The 19,955-nt window shown below is 46.0% G+C and overlaps 1 protein-coding gene across 2 annotated transcripts in view; it reads left to right on the forward strand.

Moving 5' to 3' along the window:
- The window catches only part of CDHR2 (cadherin related family member 2), a 464,115-nt gene that overhangs the window by 139,409 nt on the left and 304,751 nt on the right, over nucleotides 1-19,955 (forward strand). The window contains exons 3-4 of one of the 2 annotated variants that reach the window (XM_086931759.1): nucleotides 8,802-8,870; nucleotides 9,725-9,867. In XM_086931759.1, the coding sequence (XP_086787885.1) occupies nucleotides 8,802-8,870; nucleotides 9,725-9,867 (212 nt within the window). The remainder of the gene's footprint in view (nucleotides 1-8,801; nucleotides 8,871-9,724; nucleotides 9,868-19,955) is intronic. The other variant, XM_086931760.1, reaches the window with a different exon arrangement.

Below are 19,955 nucleotides of genomic sequence, written 5' to 3' on the forward strand. Positions count from 1 at the left end.
TAGATAGCTGGTCGGACGCAATAGTGGTCCCCATTTTTAAAAAGGGCAGGCGTGATGATCCAACCTGCTATAGGCCAATATCTTTATTAGATGGCCTTATGAAATTAGCAGGGAGGATTATCTTAAAGAGACTCCAAGAATGGGAGGAGGAACATAATGTAGTCTCGCACCTCCAATATGGATTCAGGAAGGGTATAGGGACTGCTGAGCAGTGTCTAAACCTGGCCCTTCTCTGTGCCAAATACACGCAGGCTAGAGGCGGATCACTTTTTATTACTTTTGTTGATTTGAGTTCGGCTTTTGATTGCGTGGACCATCTTCTGTTATGGTCAACATTGGCCGAAATGGGTATTGACGCACACCTAATTACTTTTATTAGAGAATTATATCATAACTGTGGGGCAAGAGTAAGATTTGGCAAGCAAGGCGAATGTACTGACAAATTCGCCTTGTCAAGAGGGGTCAGGCAAGGGTGCATCCTAGCCCCCAGGCTATTCACTTACTATATCAACTCAGTGGGCCATCATCTTTCTCTTTTTCAAAACGACTACCCTACCGTGAAAGGTCTACCGGTCCCGATCCTTCTGTACGCCGACGATGCGGCTATAATGTCCCAGACCCAAGTGGGACTGCAGAGGGCAGTGTCTAAATTTGCAGGTTTTATGCAGGATAGAGGGCTGAAAGTAAATATTCAGAAGACCTTTACTATGCCATGTACTAACAAGCGCAGTAAGGTGCCTTGTAAAGTGCTCCTGAATAACCAGAATTTAGCCACCGTAGAAAAATTCTGCTACCTTGGTATAATGTTTGACAGGAAATGTCGCTGGAAACAGGCGATAGAAGCAAGAAAGCTGGCTTTTATCCACACTATAGGCGCCCTCCGCGCCTTGTCAAACAGAGTGGGTGGTAAACCAGCCAAAGAACTGGTTCAAATATATCAGGCGAAGTGTGTGTCCACAGCCACCTACGGGGCGGGACTTTGGGGCATCCAGAAGGACCAATCCTTGCAGAGCTGTGAGAACCAGTTCATCAGCTACCTTCTGGGTGTCCCAAAGACTACATTCTCATTTATGACACACATAGAGGCGGGAGTCAAGCACCTGGGCGACACAATTAAGATGGCCCCAATTCTTTTATGGCACAAGGTATGGACAACTAGAGAGGCCAGTTTTAATAGGGACCTCCTGGAGGACTGTTTGGCCCTAGATGGGGTCGCAAACTTCCGGTGGTTGTCGTACGTAAGATCTGTACTTAGTGACATAGGTCTCCTGGACTATTATGTAAATCCCAGGAGCATGGAGGGCGTACCTAGATCATGTCTCAAGAAAACACTGACCACCCATTTGGAAATTTTGAGATGGAACACTGAAAAAAACAAACAAACCATCCTAAATTTCCAAGATATCACCCCCACTGAAGGCATGCAAAAGTATTTAAAAGTGGACCCCAGCCCTTATTATAGAATGCTCTTGACCCGTTTACGTCTTGGTATTTTCTTTCGTATTGTTTCCATCCCGGAGATGAACAGCTGGTCTACATTGACTTTGATATGTCCGTGTGATAACATCGAACTTCAATCTAACCTGCATTTAATGTTCTTTTGTTCCTTTTATTCCACCCCCAGAAAATTTTATTTGAAACCTTTGTTAAAACGCTGGGGAGTAAGAAATTGCAGGCCTGCTTTCTTAAGACTGTTAAAATTGGAAGACGAGCATGTGATCTTTGCGGTATCTCGTTTCTTAAGACCTGTTATGCTGTTGCGGAAAACCATGCTGTAAAACACTTCTGTCTGGGTCTTTCCATGTATTTTGTGCCGATTAGTATTAACTGCAATTCCAATTGTATGGTATAGGAAGATTTTTATGATTTGATTATGACTGCAGCTCTTTTAACTGTTAAATTTAATATGTAAGTTCCTATTAAGTGTGATGCTTTTACATGTATTTGCTGTGCTTTTATGATTTTACGCAAATCGAATAAAGCTTATTCTTACTTACTTACTTGACGCACCAATTGGTGACAACTGGGGTCAAGGAGAACAGGGAGGCAAACTAACCCAACACTTGGCGACAGTCCCTCTGCTGCTCTGGGGTCAGGGTGGGCGAGAGGACCACACCATCCACTGACCTGTCCTGCTCCTTGGCTGCCAGGAGGTCAGGAGGAGGGTCACTTTCTTCTTCCATTCCAGCATCTGTAGCCAGGAGCATTGTCACTTCAGACCTCTCAAAGTGGGGTTTAAGGCGGTTCACATGCAAGACTCTCAGAGGCTGCCTGGGAGTCTTCAAGTTAACCAGGTAGGTTACTTCGCTCTTGCACTCCACCACCTCATATGGCCCAGTCCACTTGTCTTGGAGCGCACAAGGCTCCACTGGCGCCATCACCCACACTTTCTGCCCAGGTTTAAATTCGACCAGAGTGGTCTTCTGGTCGTACCATCTTTTCATTTCTTCCTGGCTAGCTTCTAGGTTCTTCTGAGCGAGCTTCCTGAAGCGTTGTGTCTGGTTGCGGAAGGCCAGCACATAGCTGAACACATCCTGGGGGTTTTCCCACTGGATTTCTCCCACCCCTCCTTCACCAGTGTGAGAGGTCCTCTAACAGGGTGGCCATACAGGAGTTCAAAGGGACTCAACCCTAAGGACTTCTGAGGCACCTCCCTGTAGGCAAACATCAGGCATGGTAGAAAGACGTCCCACTTCCATCTCATGCCTTTCAGGGTGCGGTTGAACCTTTCAACCAACCCATTTCCTTGAGGGTTGTAAGGAGTGGTGAACTTATAAGTTACCCCACACTCCTCCCACAGAGACTTCATGTACCTAGAGATGAAGTTGGTACCCCGGTCGGAGACCACCTCTCTGGGGAACCCCACACGGGAAAAGATCCCCATCAATGCACGGCCCACCACGGGGGCTGTGATTGTCTTGAGAGGGACAGCTTCCGGGTACCAGGTGGCGTGGTCCACCAACACCAGGATGAACCTGTTGCCTAAAGCTGTCTTGGGGTCCAGGGGCCCCACAATGTCGATGCCCACCCGCTCGAAAGGGGTGCTCACCACAGGAAAGGGTTGGAGGGGTGCCTTGCACTTCCCTCAGCTCTTGCCACTGACCTGACATGTATGGCAAGATCTACAAAAGGTACCGAAGTGTTTCTTCATCTGGGGTCAGTAGAAGTGGGTAACAAGCTTTTGGAAGGTCTTGTCTTGCCCCAGATGTCCTGCGAGAGGCACATCATGAGCCAGACCCATTAGGAAGTTCCTGAAGCGCTCGGGTACCACCTGCACATTGGCTGCACCGGGCTCAGAAAACTTAGGCTCACTATACAACAATTCATCTTCCCAGTAAATGAAATGCTCCTTGGACTCTCCACCTGCTGCCTTGTCTGCAGCCTGTTGCCGCACACCAATGAGGGAAGGGCACTCCTTCTGCGCCTTGCAGAATTCCTCCCTGGAGGGGCCACCTTCTTGCTGCCAATGGGTCAGTTCAGGTAGTTCCCCCAGTTCAGCCACCTGTTCCCATAGTAGGCTACAGGGCATCCCCCTCAGGTTCTGCTCCTTCCTGGGCCATGGGAACAGCTGGGGCCACACCCCCTGCCTCCTCCTCTGTTGGCAGGTCTCTGGGCCACTGTTTCAGGCTCCAGTTCTGCTGAATCACCATTACTGGCTGCCATAGCCCGCGTGGCCACGCAGATCCACGCAGGTAAACCCAACATCTCCAGATGAGCTTGGTGCGCCACATCCTTCCATGGAGAACTCTCCAGGTCGTTACCTAGCAGACAGTCTACAGGCAAGGCTTCACTGACAACAACTTCCAAGAGATCATAGACCCCCCTCCACTCAAAGGGAACACGCACCACTTTGCAGAGGGGCACGGAGCTGCTAGCTGCAACTACTGGGCGGAGTACATTGGGAATGACCTGCTCTTCAGACACCCACTGACACCACACAGATGTCACGCTGGCTCCTGTGTCTCTCAGAGCCTCTATCTCCCTCCCATTGATTATCACCGTCTGCCCGCATTTCTTAGTGTTAGGGGACATGAAGATTTCCTGGATCATCTCTTGGTCTCCTAAAGAGACAAGGGTCATTACTGCTAGTCCCTCCTCCCCACTAGAAATCAAATCCCCTCCCAAAGCTAGACTTGCTAACCCTGGGGCTGGAGCACCAGTGGGTGCTGGGGATTTCCTGGGGCACCTATTGATAACATGTCCCACCTCATTGCAGTGATAGCAGCTAGGGGGACCTCAGTTATCCTTTCTGACCCTAGGGGGCCATCGCTGTTTGGGTTTGGTGGGTTGGGACTCCTTTCCCTGGGAACTATTTTGGGGCCCTTGAGAGAACTCCTTTTGGTTACCCTTGTCCCCCCACTCTTCTGCTGGGGACCCTGTCCACCTTTGGCTGTGGAACCCACAATTCCTCTGTGGACCCTGGTACTGGTCCAGCGGTCCGCCTCCTTAGCAAGCTCGATGGGGTCTGTCAGCTTGCTGTCTAAAAGATGCTGGCGCAGCTCTGGAACACAAAGACTACTCAAGTGCTCCCAACTAATTAAATGCAACAACCCCTTATAATCAGTTACTTTGCTGTCCTTCAACCAACCTTCCAGCGCACGCAAGTTCAAATTCACACACTCCATCTAAGTCTCAGACTCTCTCTTCTTAGAGTTCCTAAACTGCAGTCTGTACTGCTCTGGATTAAGTCCATACCCGAGACATAGGGCCTCCTTCATATTGGGGTAGGTCATGGTACCTGCTAACTCTAAGGGCTCTAGAGCACTCCGCTCAGAAGCCTCAAATTGTTTCCACAGGCCCGCCCCCCCAATGCTGGTCAGGCACACCATTCATTCTCAATGCAATCTCATAAGAAGCAAACCAGGAATAAATATCCTCACTCCTATTGTAGTTCTGTACTAAATCCTTGGGAATATATACTTTACCCCCTGGCACTGGCTGTGTGCTGCCAACATTTGAACTGGAATCCACCTGCTTGGCATTGATATCCAGTTCCCTCATGCTCAACTCATGAGCCAAAAGCAATTTCTTTTCCTCCAGGGCACAGGCATTTTTGCTCTCCTCCGCCGCCCTTTCTTTCTCTTCTTCCAATTGCTTCATTTTCATTCTCATGATTTCAATTTCATGGTCTCTCACTTTTTGGTTCTCTTCTATTTCCTCTGGGGTCAGACCCCGCCTGGAATGGTTGCTGCCAGGCCTTGAGCCTGGATTGCCCACTGGCAATTCATGGGGCTGAAACCACTCCCTTCCATTTGCATTATTTCCTTCTGGGGCCTCCCACCAGGCCTTCAAGATTCTCTGCAGCTCATCCTTCCTGAAGCTGCTTTTAATGGGCCACTCAAACTTGTGACAGAATTGCTGAAGCTCTGCAACTTTGTAGGAATACAAATCCTCAATGACAAACTCCAATTCTGATACTTCCACACTGGGTGCCTTCCCATTCAGAGACATGATGCTTTGAAGAGTTATTCAAAAATAGAACCAAAAAAAAATCAACCGTAGTATGGGGTGGCGTAGTGGTCTGCACTCACTAGTGATGTACACCAGTCACTGTGGGTCTAGTACAAATACAAGTTCAAATCCCACCGCTGCCACCAATGTTAGAATGGGGGTCTCTAGTTGGCAGAGGTAGGTACCACTGTCCAAAAAGGGACCCTTGCTTCTAGTCAGGGTAAGGAGGAAACACTCTTCAGATAGCCCCTGCTCACCCCCTTGGTAGCTTGGCACGTGCAGTCAGGCTTATTGACGGCAATGTGCAAAGTATTTGTACCAAGACTCACAGTAACACAGAGAAAACACCACAAACTGACTCCACAACAGTTTAGAAAAATAAAGGTATTTAATCTAAACTACACAAGACCAAAACGACAAAAATCCAACATACACAGTTCAGGAATATGGTTTCAAATTAGTTCTTAAGGTTGCGTTAAAATAATCCAAAGTTGCATCACGTTTTAGCCAACAGTACCTTTAAATGTGACAAAGTTCCAAGTGAAAAGCTGTAGCGGTGAAAAGCAAGCGATACGTCACTCCTGAGACGCTGGGGAGGCGTAGCAGGCGTGTTGCGGTGCCTCCGGTCTGTATGGGGAGGGATGCGATACCTTGCATGGATTAACTGACCGGGATGCGCTCCCCAAGCGGGGGATGTGATAAACTTTGCAGAAAGTTCTTTAGATCTTGGTTTCCAGCTTCCCAACACAGGTACAACTTCCAGAGACACCACACATGGGCCAAGCACTCCAGGAAGGACAGAACTCTCTCAGCAGAGTTCAGGGAAGCTGGCGGTGAAGTCCTTTTGTTCCTGGGACTTCTTAACAGGGAACCAGCTCTTCTTCAGGCCCTTCGAGATTCCTTCAAGCAAAGGGACACATCACAAAGAAACGTCCTTCCCCTCTCCTTGGCAGCAAAGCAACAACAGGTCAGTCCAGCAGAGCAACAGCGCAACAGCACAACAGTCTTCCTTCTTCAGATTCAGCTTTCTCCTTGGCAGAGGTTCCTTCTTGATTCCAGGATGATCTAATTTTCTGTAGTCAGGGGTCCTGTACTTATACCCCTAAAAGACTTTGTTCCCTTTGTGCAGGAGGGCTCTGAGCCCGGTCTAAACCAGTTCTGCGTGTTCCTTGAGCACTTTGTTTTCATGGCCTTTCCTTTCAGAGAGAGGGGCAGGGTCGTCAGACGCCCAGCAGGAGGCGGAGCCAGCATTGTGGAAGGCAGGCACAGCCCTATTCAGGCCCAGGTGCTACCCCCTCCCACACCTCTAGATGCAGATGGAGCTATTCAGCCCAGGGATGGCTTACTCAGCCTCTGGGAGCCACCCAGCCCCTGCCAATCACAAACCAGACAGTCAATTTACAAACAGGCCAAGGCACACAGAAAGGTCAGACAAGAGAATAGCAACTTTCTAAAAGTGCCGTTCTCAAACACCGTATTTAAAAAACACCTTTCCTGAAAGATGTGTTATTAAATTCTGAGTTCAGGGATACTAGACTGTTATGTCCTATCTTGCTCCTATGGGAAGATATGCAGGTAGCCACTGTAGCCAGCATTCCCCATGATAGCCTATGGGCAAGATAGCCTTATAATAGTGAAAAACGAAAATGACTGTAATTCACTACCAGAGCATGTCACCTGCACTAGTACATGCTCTACCTTTCACATACACTGCACCCTGCCCAGGAGGGTCCCTTGGGCCTGCCATAGGGGTGACCAATGTATCTAAAAAGGGAAGGTTTAGGCCTGGTCAGTGGGGACACTGACCAGGTGGGCATGGCAGTTCACAGACTGCACACAGGCACTGCGGTGGCAGGCCTGAGACACCATTTTAGGGCTGCTCACGTGGGTGACACAATCAGTGTTGCAGGCCCATTAGTAGCATTTGTATCACCAGCCCTGGCACACTCAGTGCACTTTACTAGGGACTTCTTGGTGATACAAATATGCCAATCATGGATAACCAATTACCCCATGCAGTCCCCCAGACTTTTTATATAAATATCGTGTATCATTTTACTGTATTTTACTGTAATATATGTTTGTATTGTATTTTATTACATCTTTTATGGCCTATGTGGCCGAAATAAAGAATTTTTGGAATTGGATAACCAATTACAATACCAATTTACCCAGGGAGCGCTTGCACTTTGACACTGATCAGCAGAGGCAAAGTACCCAAAGCATCTAAACCAGCAAAAACAGTAAAAAATACAGGAGGCAGAGGCAAAAAGACAGGGGAAACCAGGCCAAAGATGCCAGGTCTAACAGTCACTCTTATTTGCGACTCTCTAATAGGCCAGCTCGTGCTAGCTTCACTTTCTCTTCTTTTGGCCCAAGTACTGATTGGTTTAACTTGACTGTTGTCCTTCCACTGATCACAACGTGATTGAGGTACTACTTTTACTTTTTCTTCTTCCCTTACAATGTTGCAGAACCTTCTGCCATTTGTAGCTATGTTGTACTATTCCACAGGCACTTCAAATAATCTCTTTTCTACTTTGAAATGGATATTTTGCTCTCATGAGATATGTTATCTGCTTTTTTTGGTGACAACATATGTTGTCTGCTTCCAAATGTATTTTCACTAAGACATGGACATTTGCAATTGCTTTGTTTATGTGAGACTATTTTTTGCCAAATGTCATTTTTTTTCTTTTCCATGCATGGGGAGATTGACTAAGTTACTCAACATCACAAGAGTTTGTGCCAAGACCTAACAAGCGTTGGCCAAGCCAATAGGCCTTGCCTATTAGATACTGACTCTGCCATTGCCTCTTGTTCATACTCTACAGCATGGGTATTGCTGATGTTGGCAATGTTTGTAGCCAAGTTGTATAGAAGCATGGCTGCTGTACAGCATGGTTAAAAATGATAATAAGAAAGGACAATCATGTATCCAGAACCAATGTACTTAATCAAAACCTGCATTGGCTCTGCTTGCGTCACAGCACTTTTAAAAATTACTTTTAGCCACACTGTAAGCATCTGTGCTATTGTACAACTTGGCTACAAAACATCGCTAAAGCCAATAGCCCTCATAGGTGCAACCTATAGGCTTTGCCATTGTTTGTGGTTTCTTTTATTTTCTTGGACAACAATTTTGGTAACAGCGGTAGAGGAGCTCACTGTGTTTAGAATTGTGGCAAGGAAGACGGGGTGAAGAGGTAATGTGTGTTTAACTGGTGTAAGTACAATCCAGGCGTCGGACTTTAAGCCCTCATTCCCTGTTCGGTAGTGTGTTCTGACACTGCAGTCTCTCTGAATGCCCACTGGCGCTAAAGGAAACTGCCTAACAACTGTCCTTTTAGTTTCAGGAAACAGCCCTCCGACATATAATGGCCCGTTTTTTGTAGAGATTGCTGAAGACTACCCTGTGGGTGAGTATGTCAACGACGTTAGTTACAATTCATGAAAGTAAAACAAGCACTCACACAGTCAATGGGCTACATTGTGTTGATATTGAAATTGAATTGAAATTGAATTTATATAGCGCTTACTAACCCTGATGAGGTGATGAAGCAATGTACAGCAAGTAGCAGGCTACTCAGGAACCCCAAAGTAAGTGTCCAGTCCATTAGTTATTGGGGATAGTATTTCATGCTAAAGGAAACCATTCCATGCATTTAGTCCAGTTTCTTTGTGGTATATTAGTGACTTAGGTTTGATCATTAGAGGAGGCTATGTGAGAAGCAAATACTTGCTGGAATAGATATTGTCATGATTTAGAAAAACTTAAAGCAGACAGGCATGAGATTTAGCGTAGTTTATATATACAGAAGTGGCATGTAGAAGCACAATGAAAAAAACAAAGGTTACAATTATGTTATAGTTAGGAAATAGAATTTAAAAAGCCTTCGAAATTCACCGAAAAAAACAAAGGTTACAGGGACATTATAGTTAAGCTCAGATTTCACTCGTACTAAACCAGTGAAATTCAGCCGTTATAGTTACATGAGCTAACTATAACTTACTCCCCCGCAATGCACTGCTTATGACCTCACATATTACATCGCTCATGACAAGGTCATTGACATCACTGATGACAGCTTGTGTCTAGACATTACCCTGGCCTTATCCCTGCTTCTTGATTCTCACAATTAAGTAATTTTAGGGAAATTCCACCATGTTGATGGTGTGGTAGCTCTTTGGTCATCCGTGTGCCTGTCTCTTTTTGTGGGTATCTGCTCCTTTTCCTTATTAGGGTCTGCCATGTTGTTTTTCCCCTTTTTAGGTCACTTTGCTTTTCAGATTGATGCTACAGATACTGATGGTGACAAACTGACTTATTCCATTGAGGGTGAGAATGCTTATTACTTCAGAACCAACAAAGATACTGGAGAAGTGACAATCGCTTTGCAGTTGGACTATGAACAGGTACATTTTCTGATTATTTTGGAAATTATTACATACTCTCAGCCTGCACAGGTGTGAGAGGATATACCTTGGAATGAGAACATGAGGTGGTAGTCATATGTTGAGGACAAAGGCATAGGACAAATATGCCCAAACTTCAAAGGAGTCTGAAGACACATGACATTGCTGTGAAGGTGGTTTCCTTTAGGACATTATGGGAGGACAGGATGGGTTTGACAATTCATTTTGTCAACCAAAATGTATGTTTTCACTTGGATCCAATCCCTCTAATTGCATTACAATCTCCAAAGCCACTTAAGGCCTTCTATGTACGCCTTGCCCTATTGAGCTTGCCTGATGCTGAAATCAAATAAACTGACATGTGATTTGAATCCTTTAATATCACCTGCGACCCTGGCCAGGAGCTTGAAATGTCAAATACTTAATGCAAGCCTACCACCTAACTAAACCCACTAGATGACTGGACTTCACCCCATGCGAAATGAAGCAAGGGTCCTCTATAAAATAAGAAAAACAGTCATCAGCTATTCTCTGTGCAATCAAAACAGCATTCACAAATCAGAGATGATGCCAATAAGAGTACAAAAGGGTTGCAGCAAGATGTCTAGAACCTAAAGTCTTGTGAAATATATCTGAAAATAAAACAGTTCTTTGTCATTCAAGCACTACCCTAAAGCAATATGTGCACTTTTAAAGGTCAAGCTGAATTCATGGAGTCCTCTGCTTGGCTAAAGAGAGTCCTAAGCTCATGAAAAAGCATCAGCTTACCTACCTCAAATGGACCACAGGTGTAAATGGCAATAGCTATTCAGAACAAGGTAAAAAAAACATAACCACTATGTACCAACCAGCTCCTTTGGTTGTACACTGTAAGATTCCAAAGCACCAAATGCGGGCAGCCTGCTTGAGGTGTTGGAGCAAGTAATATTTCCAGCTGGAGTCTCAGTGCTGTGCCTTCCATTTTGTTGATACAAGGAGATGATGGACGGAGCGCTAAAACTTTTCAGATAGTCACCCCAAGTCGCAGATCTGGGTTGAATCCACCATTGTTCTTTAGCTCATTTCGCCACCCCAGTTCAGAACCAGCCATATGCAAATCAGTCATGACCCTGTTCCCCATGGGGACAGTACAGCCCTAACTGCCAAACCAGGTCATCCCTGGACTGAAACAAGCATCCTGGGACCGGTTTCAGGGTAAAACCTCTCATCAGCCAGGCTAGCTTGAACCCAGTGGCAGAGTGAGCAAGGGACCCTCATCTGGGCATACCGTACCAAATTAGGGCAAACAAAGCAAACACAAGGAGATGATGGATGGAGCGCTGAAACTTTTCAGACAGTCACCCCCAGTCATAGAGGTGGGTTGAATCCATCATCCTTCTTTAGCTCACTTCGCCACCCCAGTTCAGACCCAGCCATATGCAAATCAGTCTTGACCCTGTTCCTCATAGGAACAGTCCAGCCAGAACTGCCAAACCAGGTCTTTCCTGGACCAGAAACAAGCATCCTGAGACCGGTTTAGGGTTAACACCCCTCATCAGCCAGGCTAGCTTGAATCCAGTGACAAGGTGAGCAAGGGACCCATATATAAGCATACCCTGCCAACTTAGGGCGAACAAATCAAACACAAGGAGATGATGGATGGAGCGCTGAAACTTTTCAGTCACCCCCAGTCACAGATCTGGATTGAATCCATCATCGTTCTTTAACTCACTTCCCCACCTCAGTTCAGACCCAGCCATATGCAAATCAGTCTTGACCTTCTTCTTCATGGTAACAGTCCAGCCCAAACTGCCAACCCTGCTCTTCCCTGGACCGTAAAAAAGCCTCCTGGGACCGGTTTCTGGGTAACAACCCTCATCAGCCAGGCTAGTTTAAATCCAGTGGCAAAGGGAGCAAGAGACCCACCTCTGGGCATACCCTGCCAAGTTAGGGAAACAAAGCAAACAGGAGATGATGGACGGAGCACTGAAACTTTTCAGACAGTCACCCCAGTCGCAGATCTGGGTTGAATCCATCATGGTTCTTTAGCTCATCTCACCACACCAGTTCAGACCCAACCGTATGCAAATCAGTCTTGACCCTGTTCCTCATAGGAACAGTCCAGCCCATCTGGAGGAGTGTGGCTCAATGGTTAGAGCGGCAGACCCTGATGCAGAGTTCTGGCCAGGGACCAGGGTTCGATTCCCGCCTCGAGGGGGTCTCGGGCTCAGTTTCCCTGGACCTGTTAATTCTCGCCTCGGTGCCCATTCTAATCACGGGCCCCGCGCTGCAACTCTGGGCAATAGCTTGCTTAGCCGCCCCAACAGCGCTAAGGATGCCTGGCTTCACCCTGGGGGTGCCCAGGAGTGGACACTTCACAGGGAAAGCCAGGAGGGGTTCCACAGCGGTATGAGTATCAGCGCCAGGAAGCCGAATAGGCGACACCGCAAGGTGACCGTCTGGTGACAGTGCGCTCTATAAGTACCATGACATTTACATTTACATTTACATCTGCCAAACCAGGTCTTCCCTGGACCGGAAACAAGCATCCTGGGACTGGTTTTTGGGTAACACCACTCATCAGCCAAGCTACTTTGAATCGAGTGTCAAAGAGAGCAAGGTACCCACGTCTGGGCATACCCGGCCAACTTAGCGTGAACAAAGCAAACAGAAGGAGATTATAGGCGGAGCGCTGAAACTTTTTAGTCACCCCCCCAGTCACAGATCTGGGTTGAATCTAGCACTGTTCTTTAACTCACTTCTCCACCCCAATTCAGACCCAGGCGTATGGAAATCAATTTTGATCGTGTTCCTACTGGGAACAGTCCAGATCGACCTGCCAAACCAGTTCTTCCCTGGACCGAAAACAAACATCCTGGGACCGGTTTCGGGGTAACACCCCTCATCAGCCAGGCTAGCTTGAATCCAGTGGCAAAGTGAGCAAGAGACCCATGTCTGGGCATACCCTGGCAACGTAGGGTGAACAAAGCAAACACAAGGAGATGATGGACTGAGCACTGAAAATTTTCAGACAGTCACCGCCAGTCACAGATCTGGGTTGAATCCTTCATCGGTCTTTAGCTCACTTCACCACCCCAGTTCAGACCCAGCCATATGCAAATCAGTCTTGACCCTGTTCCTCAAGGGGACCAGCCAGTCCGAATTGCCAAACCAGGTCTTTCCTGGACTGGAAATAAGCATCCTGGGACCAGTTGTGGGGTAACACACCTCATCAGCCATGCTCGCTTGAATCCAGTGGCAAAGTGAGCCAGGGACCCACATCTGGGCCTACCCTGCCAATTTAGGGCGAACAAAGCAAACACAAGGTGATGATGGAAGGAGCACTGAAACTTTTCAGACAGTCAAGCCCAGTCAAAAGATCTGGGTTGAATCCATCATTGTTCTGCTGCTTTTGACGATGGCTCTGGAGACCAGTGTGGCACCAGAAAATTGCCTGACTGAGACCCAAACTTATCCTTATGCTACGGCGCCTAGTGTTGTGTTTCCATTAATTTTAGTTTTTTAAATATATATTTTTATTAGCATTTATGATTTATACAGTTATACATACGGTCAGTTACATAGTGCTTCATATACATTACATTTTCCATGAGGTATATTAGCATATCAATTCTGCGTTCTTGCTTCACGTTATGTATAGTATGCATTGTAAGTCTTCGCAATTTGCATCAATGTTCAACTTCATTATTCAGGCTCCGATAGTTCTCTTTCCTGCGGTTATTGTGTACCCTGACCCGTGTGACCATAGTGTGTACTCAGGAGAGCTACTCTCTATCTGTATTTCCGACATGAATCGTCAGTCTACTATATTAAAATAACAACAACCTATCCCTAGAACTGGGATGCAGACTAACTACGTGACGTCCTGCAGTGCTTAGTTCATGTTTTGCCATTTCATGGAAGGGTCATTTTGGCGTGGTGGGGGGAAGAGAGCCTCCCCACGGGTCTACCCAACTCTTATTCGTGTATTCTGATGTTACCCGTATTCTCTCGTTTCCGCCGTGTTTGAGTCAATATCTATTTTTGTGTTCCCCACTATAGTGACCTCGTTGTCTCTTCCATTCAATGTCCCATTGTACCAAGCCCTCATTATCTCAGTCCAGAGATCTGCATTGGGGAGTTGTCTGATACCCCTCATCTTCTCTTGCTGTATGGCTGTTTCGTCTGTCTTTGCCCAGCAATATATATAGTGGTCCCAGATTGTTACTTTGGAGCCTCTCTGGGACTTCCACGCCATAGCCATCCGTCTATGTTCTAGGACTAGTGCCAGGCCTGTAAACCGTGAGCCCACTTTTTTAGCATTCGATCTTGGAAAAGTCCCAAAAGACATATCCCCACTGTATTTGGTAGGTTGCTGGCCAATGTCACGTTTATTTGGGCTAGTAAATGTAAATGTATTGCGATTTATATAGCGCACGTATCACCCGAAGGCATCAAGGCGCTTGCCTTGGGAACCCGTCCTGGTATTCCCCTGTGAGATAACCCCAGCAGGGTATCCACAAGGTGAAAGCCAGGCATCCCGCCGCGAGGGGCCGTAGTGGAGATTAAGCAAGCTATTGCCCAGAGTCGCAGAGTGTGAACCTGTGAGTCAAGTAGGCACCGGAACAAGAATTATCGAGTCCCTGGAATTTTTGAGCCCAAGACCCGCCGAGGCGGGGAATTGAACCCTGGTCCAGGACCGATCTCAGATTCCAGGTCTGCCGCCTCTAACCCCTGAGCCACACTTCTCCACTGCCTCCCAAGTACTGCCTCCCAATAGTCTTGTATTACTGGGCAACTCCAGGTCATGTATATAAATTCCACATCTTGCTGTCCACATCTGGGGCATTCTCGTGTTCCTCCTCCAAATATGATATTCAGGCGATGTGGGGTGAGGCATACCATGTGTATGTAATTGAACTGAATTAGTTTTAGTGCATTGTTTCTAGAGATTTTTTTTGTGTCCCCATTGATAATGTATTTTCAATAGGAGATTCCTAGTTGTGCCAGGATCAGACCCTCAGAGGGCTGTCCTTTTTGTGATGTATGAGTGACTAGAATGTTTCTAGCACATTTTCACCTCTTCCAGACATTCCCATGCTGTCAAACATCCAGTCACTCAACTGAAGGTGCTGTCTTTCAAATAGAACGGGCCAAAGGCTAACTAATGACCTCATTCTTGCTTTCTGTCACTAAATGTGGCAGACCATGGAGGGGATGAAGGCACACTGCATTCCCTGCAAACACACTATGCACAGGATCTAGCTTCCAAGTGCAGTTCACAGATCATCAAAGGTACGGGGTTCTACCTCCACTATTTGGTAGCAGAGGATGGTTGCTTTTTAAAGATCACCTCCTCTTTCAAGGGGTTCCCCAGATGGTTCTCCTGGTTCCTAATATGGGTACCTAATACGTAGTCCGAGAGAATAGTGGATTTCTGGAACTGTATTAGGTTCCTGGTGTTTGAGAGTCTTGCAAAGTGACTTGCAGTGCGTTCCACAATTTGGAGTGTAAGTATGAGTATGGCTAAATGATTTATGGATAATGTATGTAATTTGTGGTTTATTGAGCTATGAGTCTGAAGAATGGATTGTTTTGCTCTGTCTGAGATGTTTTGTTATGTTATGCTCATTGTAGGTTCAATTGGTGGATTGATTACTGCTCTGTTGATATATTATTCATATTTGCGATATTATTTGGTTTCTTGTACTGGCTGGTCTGGCTATTGGATTAGTTGAAATCCAAGGTCTTGAGATATTGTGGTTTTACTTATCTGCATAAGGTAGTGTGTAGTGCGAGGTGCCGCATATCCAGACAGGGTTTCTGAACTAGCAGGTTTTCCTTTCCAGGATTGCGTGTTTAATTTGGTTGATGTACTGCACTCCTAAGTGAACAGGAGTGGGTGAATGGCTGGGGTAGATTGCCACTAGACTGGGTTCTACCTAATGTGAGTTGTGGTTTAAAGGGTGCTTTCAGTTTTCGGCTCTGAAATTTAGTTTTCTTATTTCTTGAATTTCATGGTTTTCAACATACTTATTTTACTTGATTCCCTGATTATTTCTTCCTAGCTCGGTGAAGCAGACAAGGGTTTATTTTGTTTATTCGTTCAAAAGGGTTTTGCTATTGTTTTCCTGCTCACAGAAAAGTTGCACTGTGATTGGTTAGTCAATCAGTGAGCAGCTCTGGGATTGGTGAGACGTCACCACAAAGCTGTGCTGTTATTGGTTTGTTGCTGACTGAGCTGTACTGTGATAGGTTGACCGTTGGTGAAGCTGCACTGAGATTGGTTTGTTTGTTTGTTGTGATTCTAAGGTGATTGTAAGATCGGAAATATTGGGAAACATATTGAAAAGAAGAAACTTTCAGTAATACCTACAGAGGGTCACAACTTATGTACAGAAGGGACGCCTGCATACAAGATGATGATGGACATTGGATATTATACTTCTTTGATTTCTCAATGGCATGAATATTAAGCATGGGCGAATTTTGCGAATCTCGCGTTCGCGAATTTTGCGGATTTGCGAACTCGCAATTCGCAAAATCCGAGAATTCTCGCGAATTTGTGGATTTTTTTTGTGTTCGCGCGTGTTTCTGCCAGTTCGCGAGGGTTTTGTACAATTTCGCAAAACGCGAACTTACCTGTCGGGTTGCAAGTTTTGCGAACTTGTTGTTTCTACGTGTCCAGCCTGTTTGGGACACTCTTCTTCATCACTGCCACTCTCTGTCACCACTGCCACTCTCTGACTACTCATGCCACCCTCTGGCCCACCCATGCCACCCTCTGTTTCATCACAGCACCCTCTTGTTGTCCAGTCAGTGTACATTATTGTGGCAAAGCACACCTTCCCTGCCTCAAGTGACCTGAATTAATTTGGGGCTGATTAATGTGTCACAGAATATTTTTTTAGCTGGCACCTGCTTCCTTAGTGCTTCCTGATTAGTGATCTTTTGCACTTGCTAAGTGCTTTCATTGTTGCAAAATTAGTTACAACACCTGCCCTGCCCCAACTGACAATAATGAATTAGGGGCTGATTAATGGATTTGAACTTCCAGCCTGGCTCCTGCTTGTCTCCCTTAGCTGTAATTCAGGACCTTTGTGGCATATGTGTAACTATTCTGAGGTTCAGAGCAGGGTCACATAATAGTTGCAAGTAGGCAACTGAACTCTGGAGGGGCCCCTCAGGAAGCACTACAGGAAATGGCTACTAATGATGAGCCTGAACTTTTGAACCTGGTAAGTAGTTTCAGTTTTGCTAAGATCGTATTTCTGCAATTTAGCGCTTATTCGCGGGGCGCGAAGTTGTACTGGGAAGCCGCGAACTCACGTGAACAGTGCGAGCAAGCCATAAAATCCGCTGCTCGCGGATTTGCGGATTTTGCGGGAGATTCGCGAATCTCGCGGATTGCGAATTTACCGAAAATCCGCAAAATCCGCGAGCGAAACGGATTTTCCGCCCATGCTTAATGAATATACTGCATTTGACAAAGCGTTACAGTTTCCATTAGAGGGTACCTTTAATACTGGAAAACTAGATTTCTTGAGGCAGACCATGTACGACATGAAGCCGATACCCAGACCTACACAGTTTGAGGTGATGAATAAATGGGATCCAATGGCAACAGAAAAAGAGAGAAAGAGAATGACCAAGCAGGTGAAGAGTTCATATAGATGGTAGATTGAGAGCAAGTGGGATATCCAGGAGAAATGTTGGAGGGAGGATATGATGGAAAGTGTAAAAGCTTTTCCCGTTATAGTTAAGAAAACAAAGGAAACAGACAAGAGAAAGGAGAAAGGGAAACAGACTAATGATTCTGATGAGAAGGACAGTTTTCTAAATGATGTTTGAATTCTAGACCTCCTTAGTACACAGATAAGCAACGGAGGCAAATGGTACTAGTTCAGCACCTGATATGGGTGCTGGGGGACATGGTATTGCTGTGCAAGCTTCTACAGAAGTAGTACGGAGTGCACTAGCTGAAACTACAGTTACAGCCCAGTACAAACAGAAAAACGTATCCTAATGCTCAGGTTCAACCTGCTTCACATTAAAGGACAGTGGGGGTTGAACAGTGGTGGCTGGTGGAATTTGCAAGTGGTGGGCTGTAAGACAAAATAAATGTATACGTAAGAGAGTCTGACGTTTCATAGGGTTCCCCCCAGAAGATGTGTAAACATTGACATATGTAGATGCAATTTTCAGCAATATTTCTTTGATATATGGGCCAAAAATACTATTATATTCACGTATAAATGAAAACTCATAAAACTTTGTGTTTTTAACTTGTTGTTTGTCTAGTATAATACTCTTGTACAGTGTAGGCTTTGAACTGAATCACATGCATACCACAGTTGAGAGCTGAGCTCTGGAGCTAAGGCCGAGGGCAGTGCCAGTTCCTCAGAGTGGCCGTCACTGAGTGAAAAATGTGTTCAAAATACATGGTCATCCAATTGTTGGCCTCTCTGCAGGGCGCGCAGTGCATTGTTCACACATTCCACTGCATTTCAGTGAAAACGCACATGATGGAAGTATAGAGTAGGCAAAATATTCTTAACAACATGTACCACTCCTGCACACTCCGCTTGACCTGCTTGTCATTACTACCCGGTCTGAACTGCAAATTAACACAGACCTCGCATTGTTTCCTAATTGACAAAGAACAGTTACCGGGTATCGGGCCGCTTTAGTATCGTTCTGTGTGTTTTCTGCTCTTTTAATTCTTTGCCGGTAAGGAGTTAAATAACCCTGCAGACCTGATAATGCCTTCTCCTATGAAAGAATTAGCCTGGCCTGCACATGCTTCTACTAAGCCACTCTGCCTTCTTCGACTCGTTCGCTCCTGCTATGTCACACCCAACTTGGTCGCCTAAGCACCGTGAACAATGGTACTCTCCCTAGCATTTAACCCGTGTCACCCGTGCCTCGTTTGGGAGCATTAACTCAATTACCAGTCAACAACCCAACTAAAGCTACGGAAATAGTGTATTTGTTTGACAGGCTCTTTTTCATGTGCACCAGACCTTCCTGTTCTGTCAGCATGGACACGTGAAAGCTGCACTTGCTAGACCAATGTTGCTGACGCACTGTGCACCAGTCTAATTAAACTGTGTCACCATTTCATGAATAACATTCCCAAGCATGTGCAGAAGAAAGCTCGGTAACGGATTGCACACTATGACGCATGCAACAGAGTAGACAATCAGATGCTTTTTAGTGGAAATGTGTAACACACACATGCTTTATTTACACTTGTAAATATGAATCATTTACACCTGACAAACTGTGGTCTGCTGAGTAATACATATTCCGGGTCTGTCTTAACCTATTTAGGCCCTCGTTTCACTGGACCAGAAAATTCCGACCCTTGCAGAAACCCCGATTTCATCAGAGGTCGGAATTATGAGTGGTGCAGAGTGTATCATACCAGTATACACCAAGTATGATAAAGTGCTCAGGCCCTGTTTATTTTCTGCTGGTCAAACTTGCAGGAATGTAACCGGAGGGGAAAAAAGTCCAAGGAATTACCGGAACCTGCAGTTCTTGGGGCAGTAACCACCAGAAGATAACTATTGTGCCCTATCTATAAGCAAAAATGGTAATACGTGTTATTTATTGCACCCAAAACATTCCAAGCCATGCGGCGTCGAATTGTATTAATATCCAGGGCACTCATAATGAGGGACTAAGTGTTCAAATCCGGCCACAATCCTCTATTTCTGTTTTTTTTTTACCTTATGAACTTTGAGGAGTTAAACGTGCATATGGTGTTGTCTGACATAAAGTCATTTGTTATACTCATTGTCTGAGAAATGTGTGTTTTTTAGAGCACAACCAGACGGCAGCAGCGGCCTGCATGCTTGAGGGAGGGAGGGGGAATAAAGCAACAAACAAAAATAAAAACCTACCTGAGTGCCACATCGCCTCTGCCCCTGGCCGGTCATGCTGTCCTGCTGCAGGAACCCCAAACCAACAATGGCGCCTTCACGATTCCAACCACGGCACTGGTGGTGGGTGGCAACCCCTCTCAGCCGCTGGCTAAGGGCACGGTTACTACTCGCCCGCCTGCCCATTAGGAGACCGAGGTTTGAGCCTTTGCTCAAACCTCC

The sequence above is a fragment of the Lissotriton vulgaris genome, chromosome 7, assembly GCF_964263255.1.
Source record: "Lissotriton vulgaris chromosome 7, aLisVul1.2, whole genome shotgun sequence".
Classification (NCBI taxonomy): Eukaryota; Metazoa; Chordata; class Amphibia; order Caudata; family Salamandridae; genus Lissotriton; species Lissotriton vulgaris.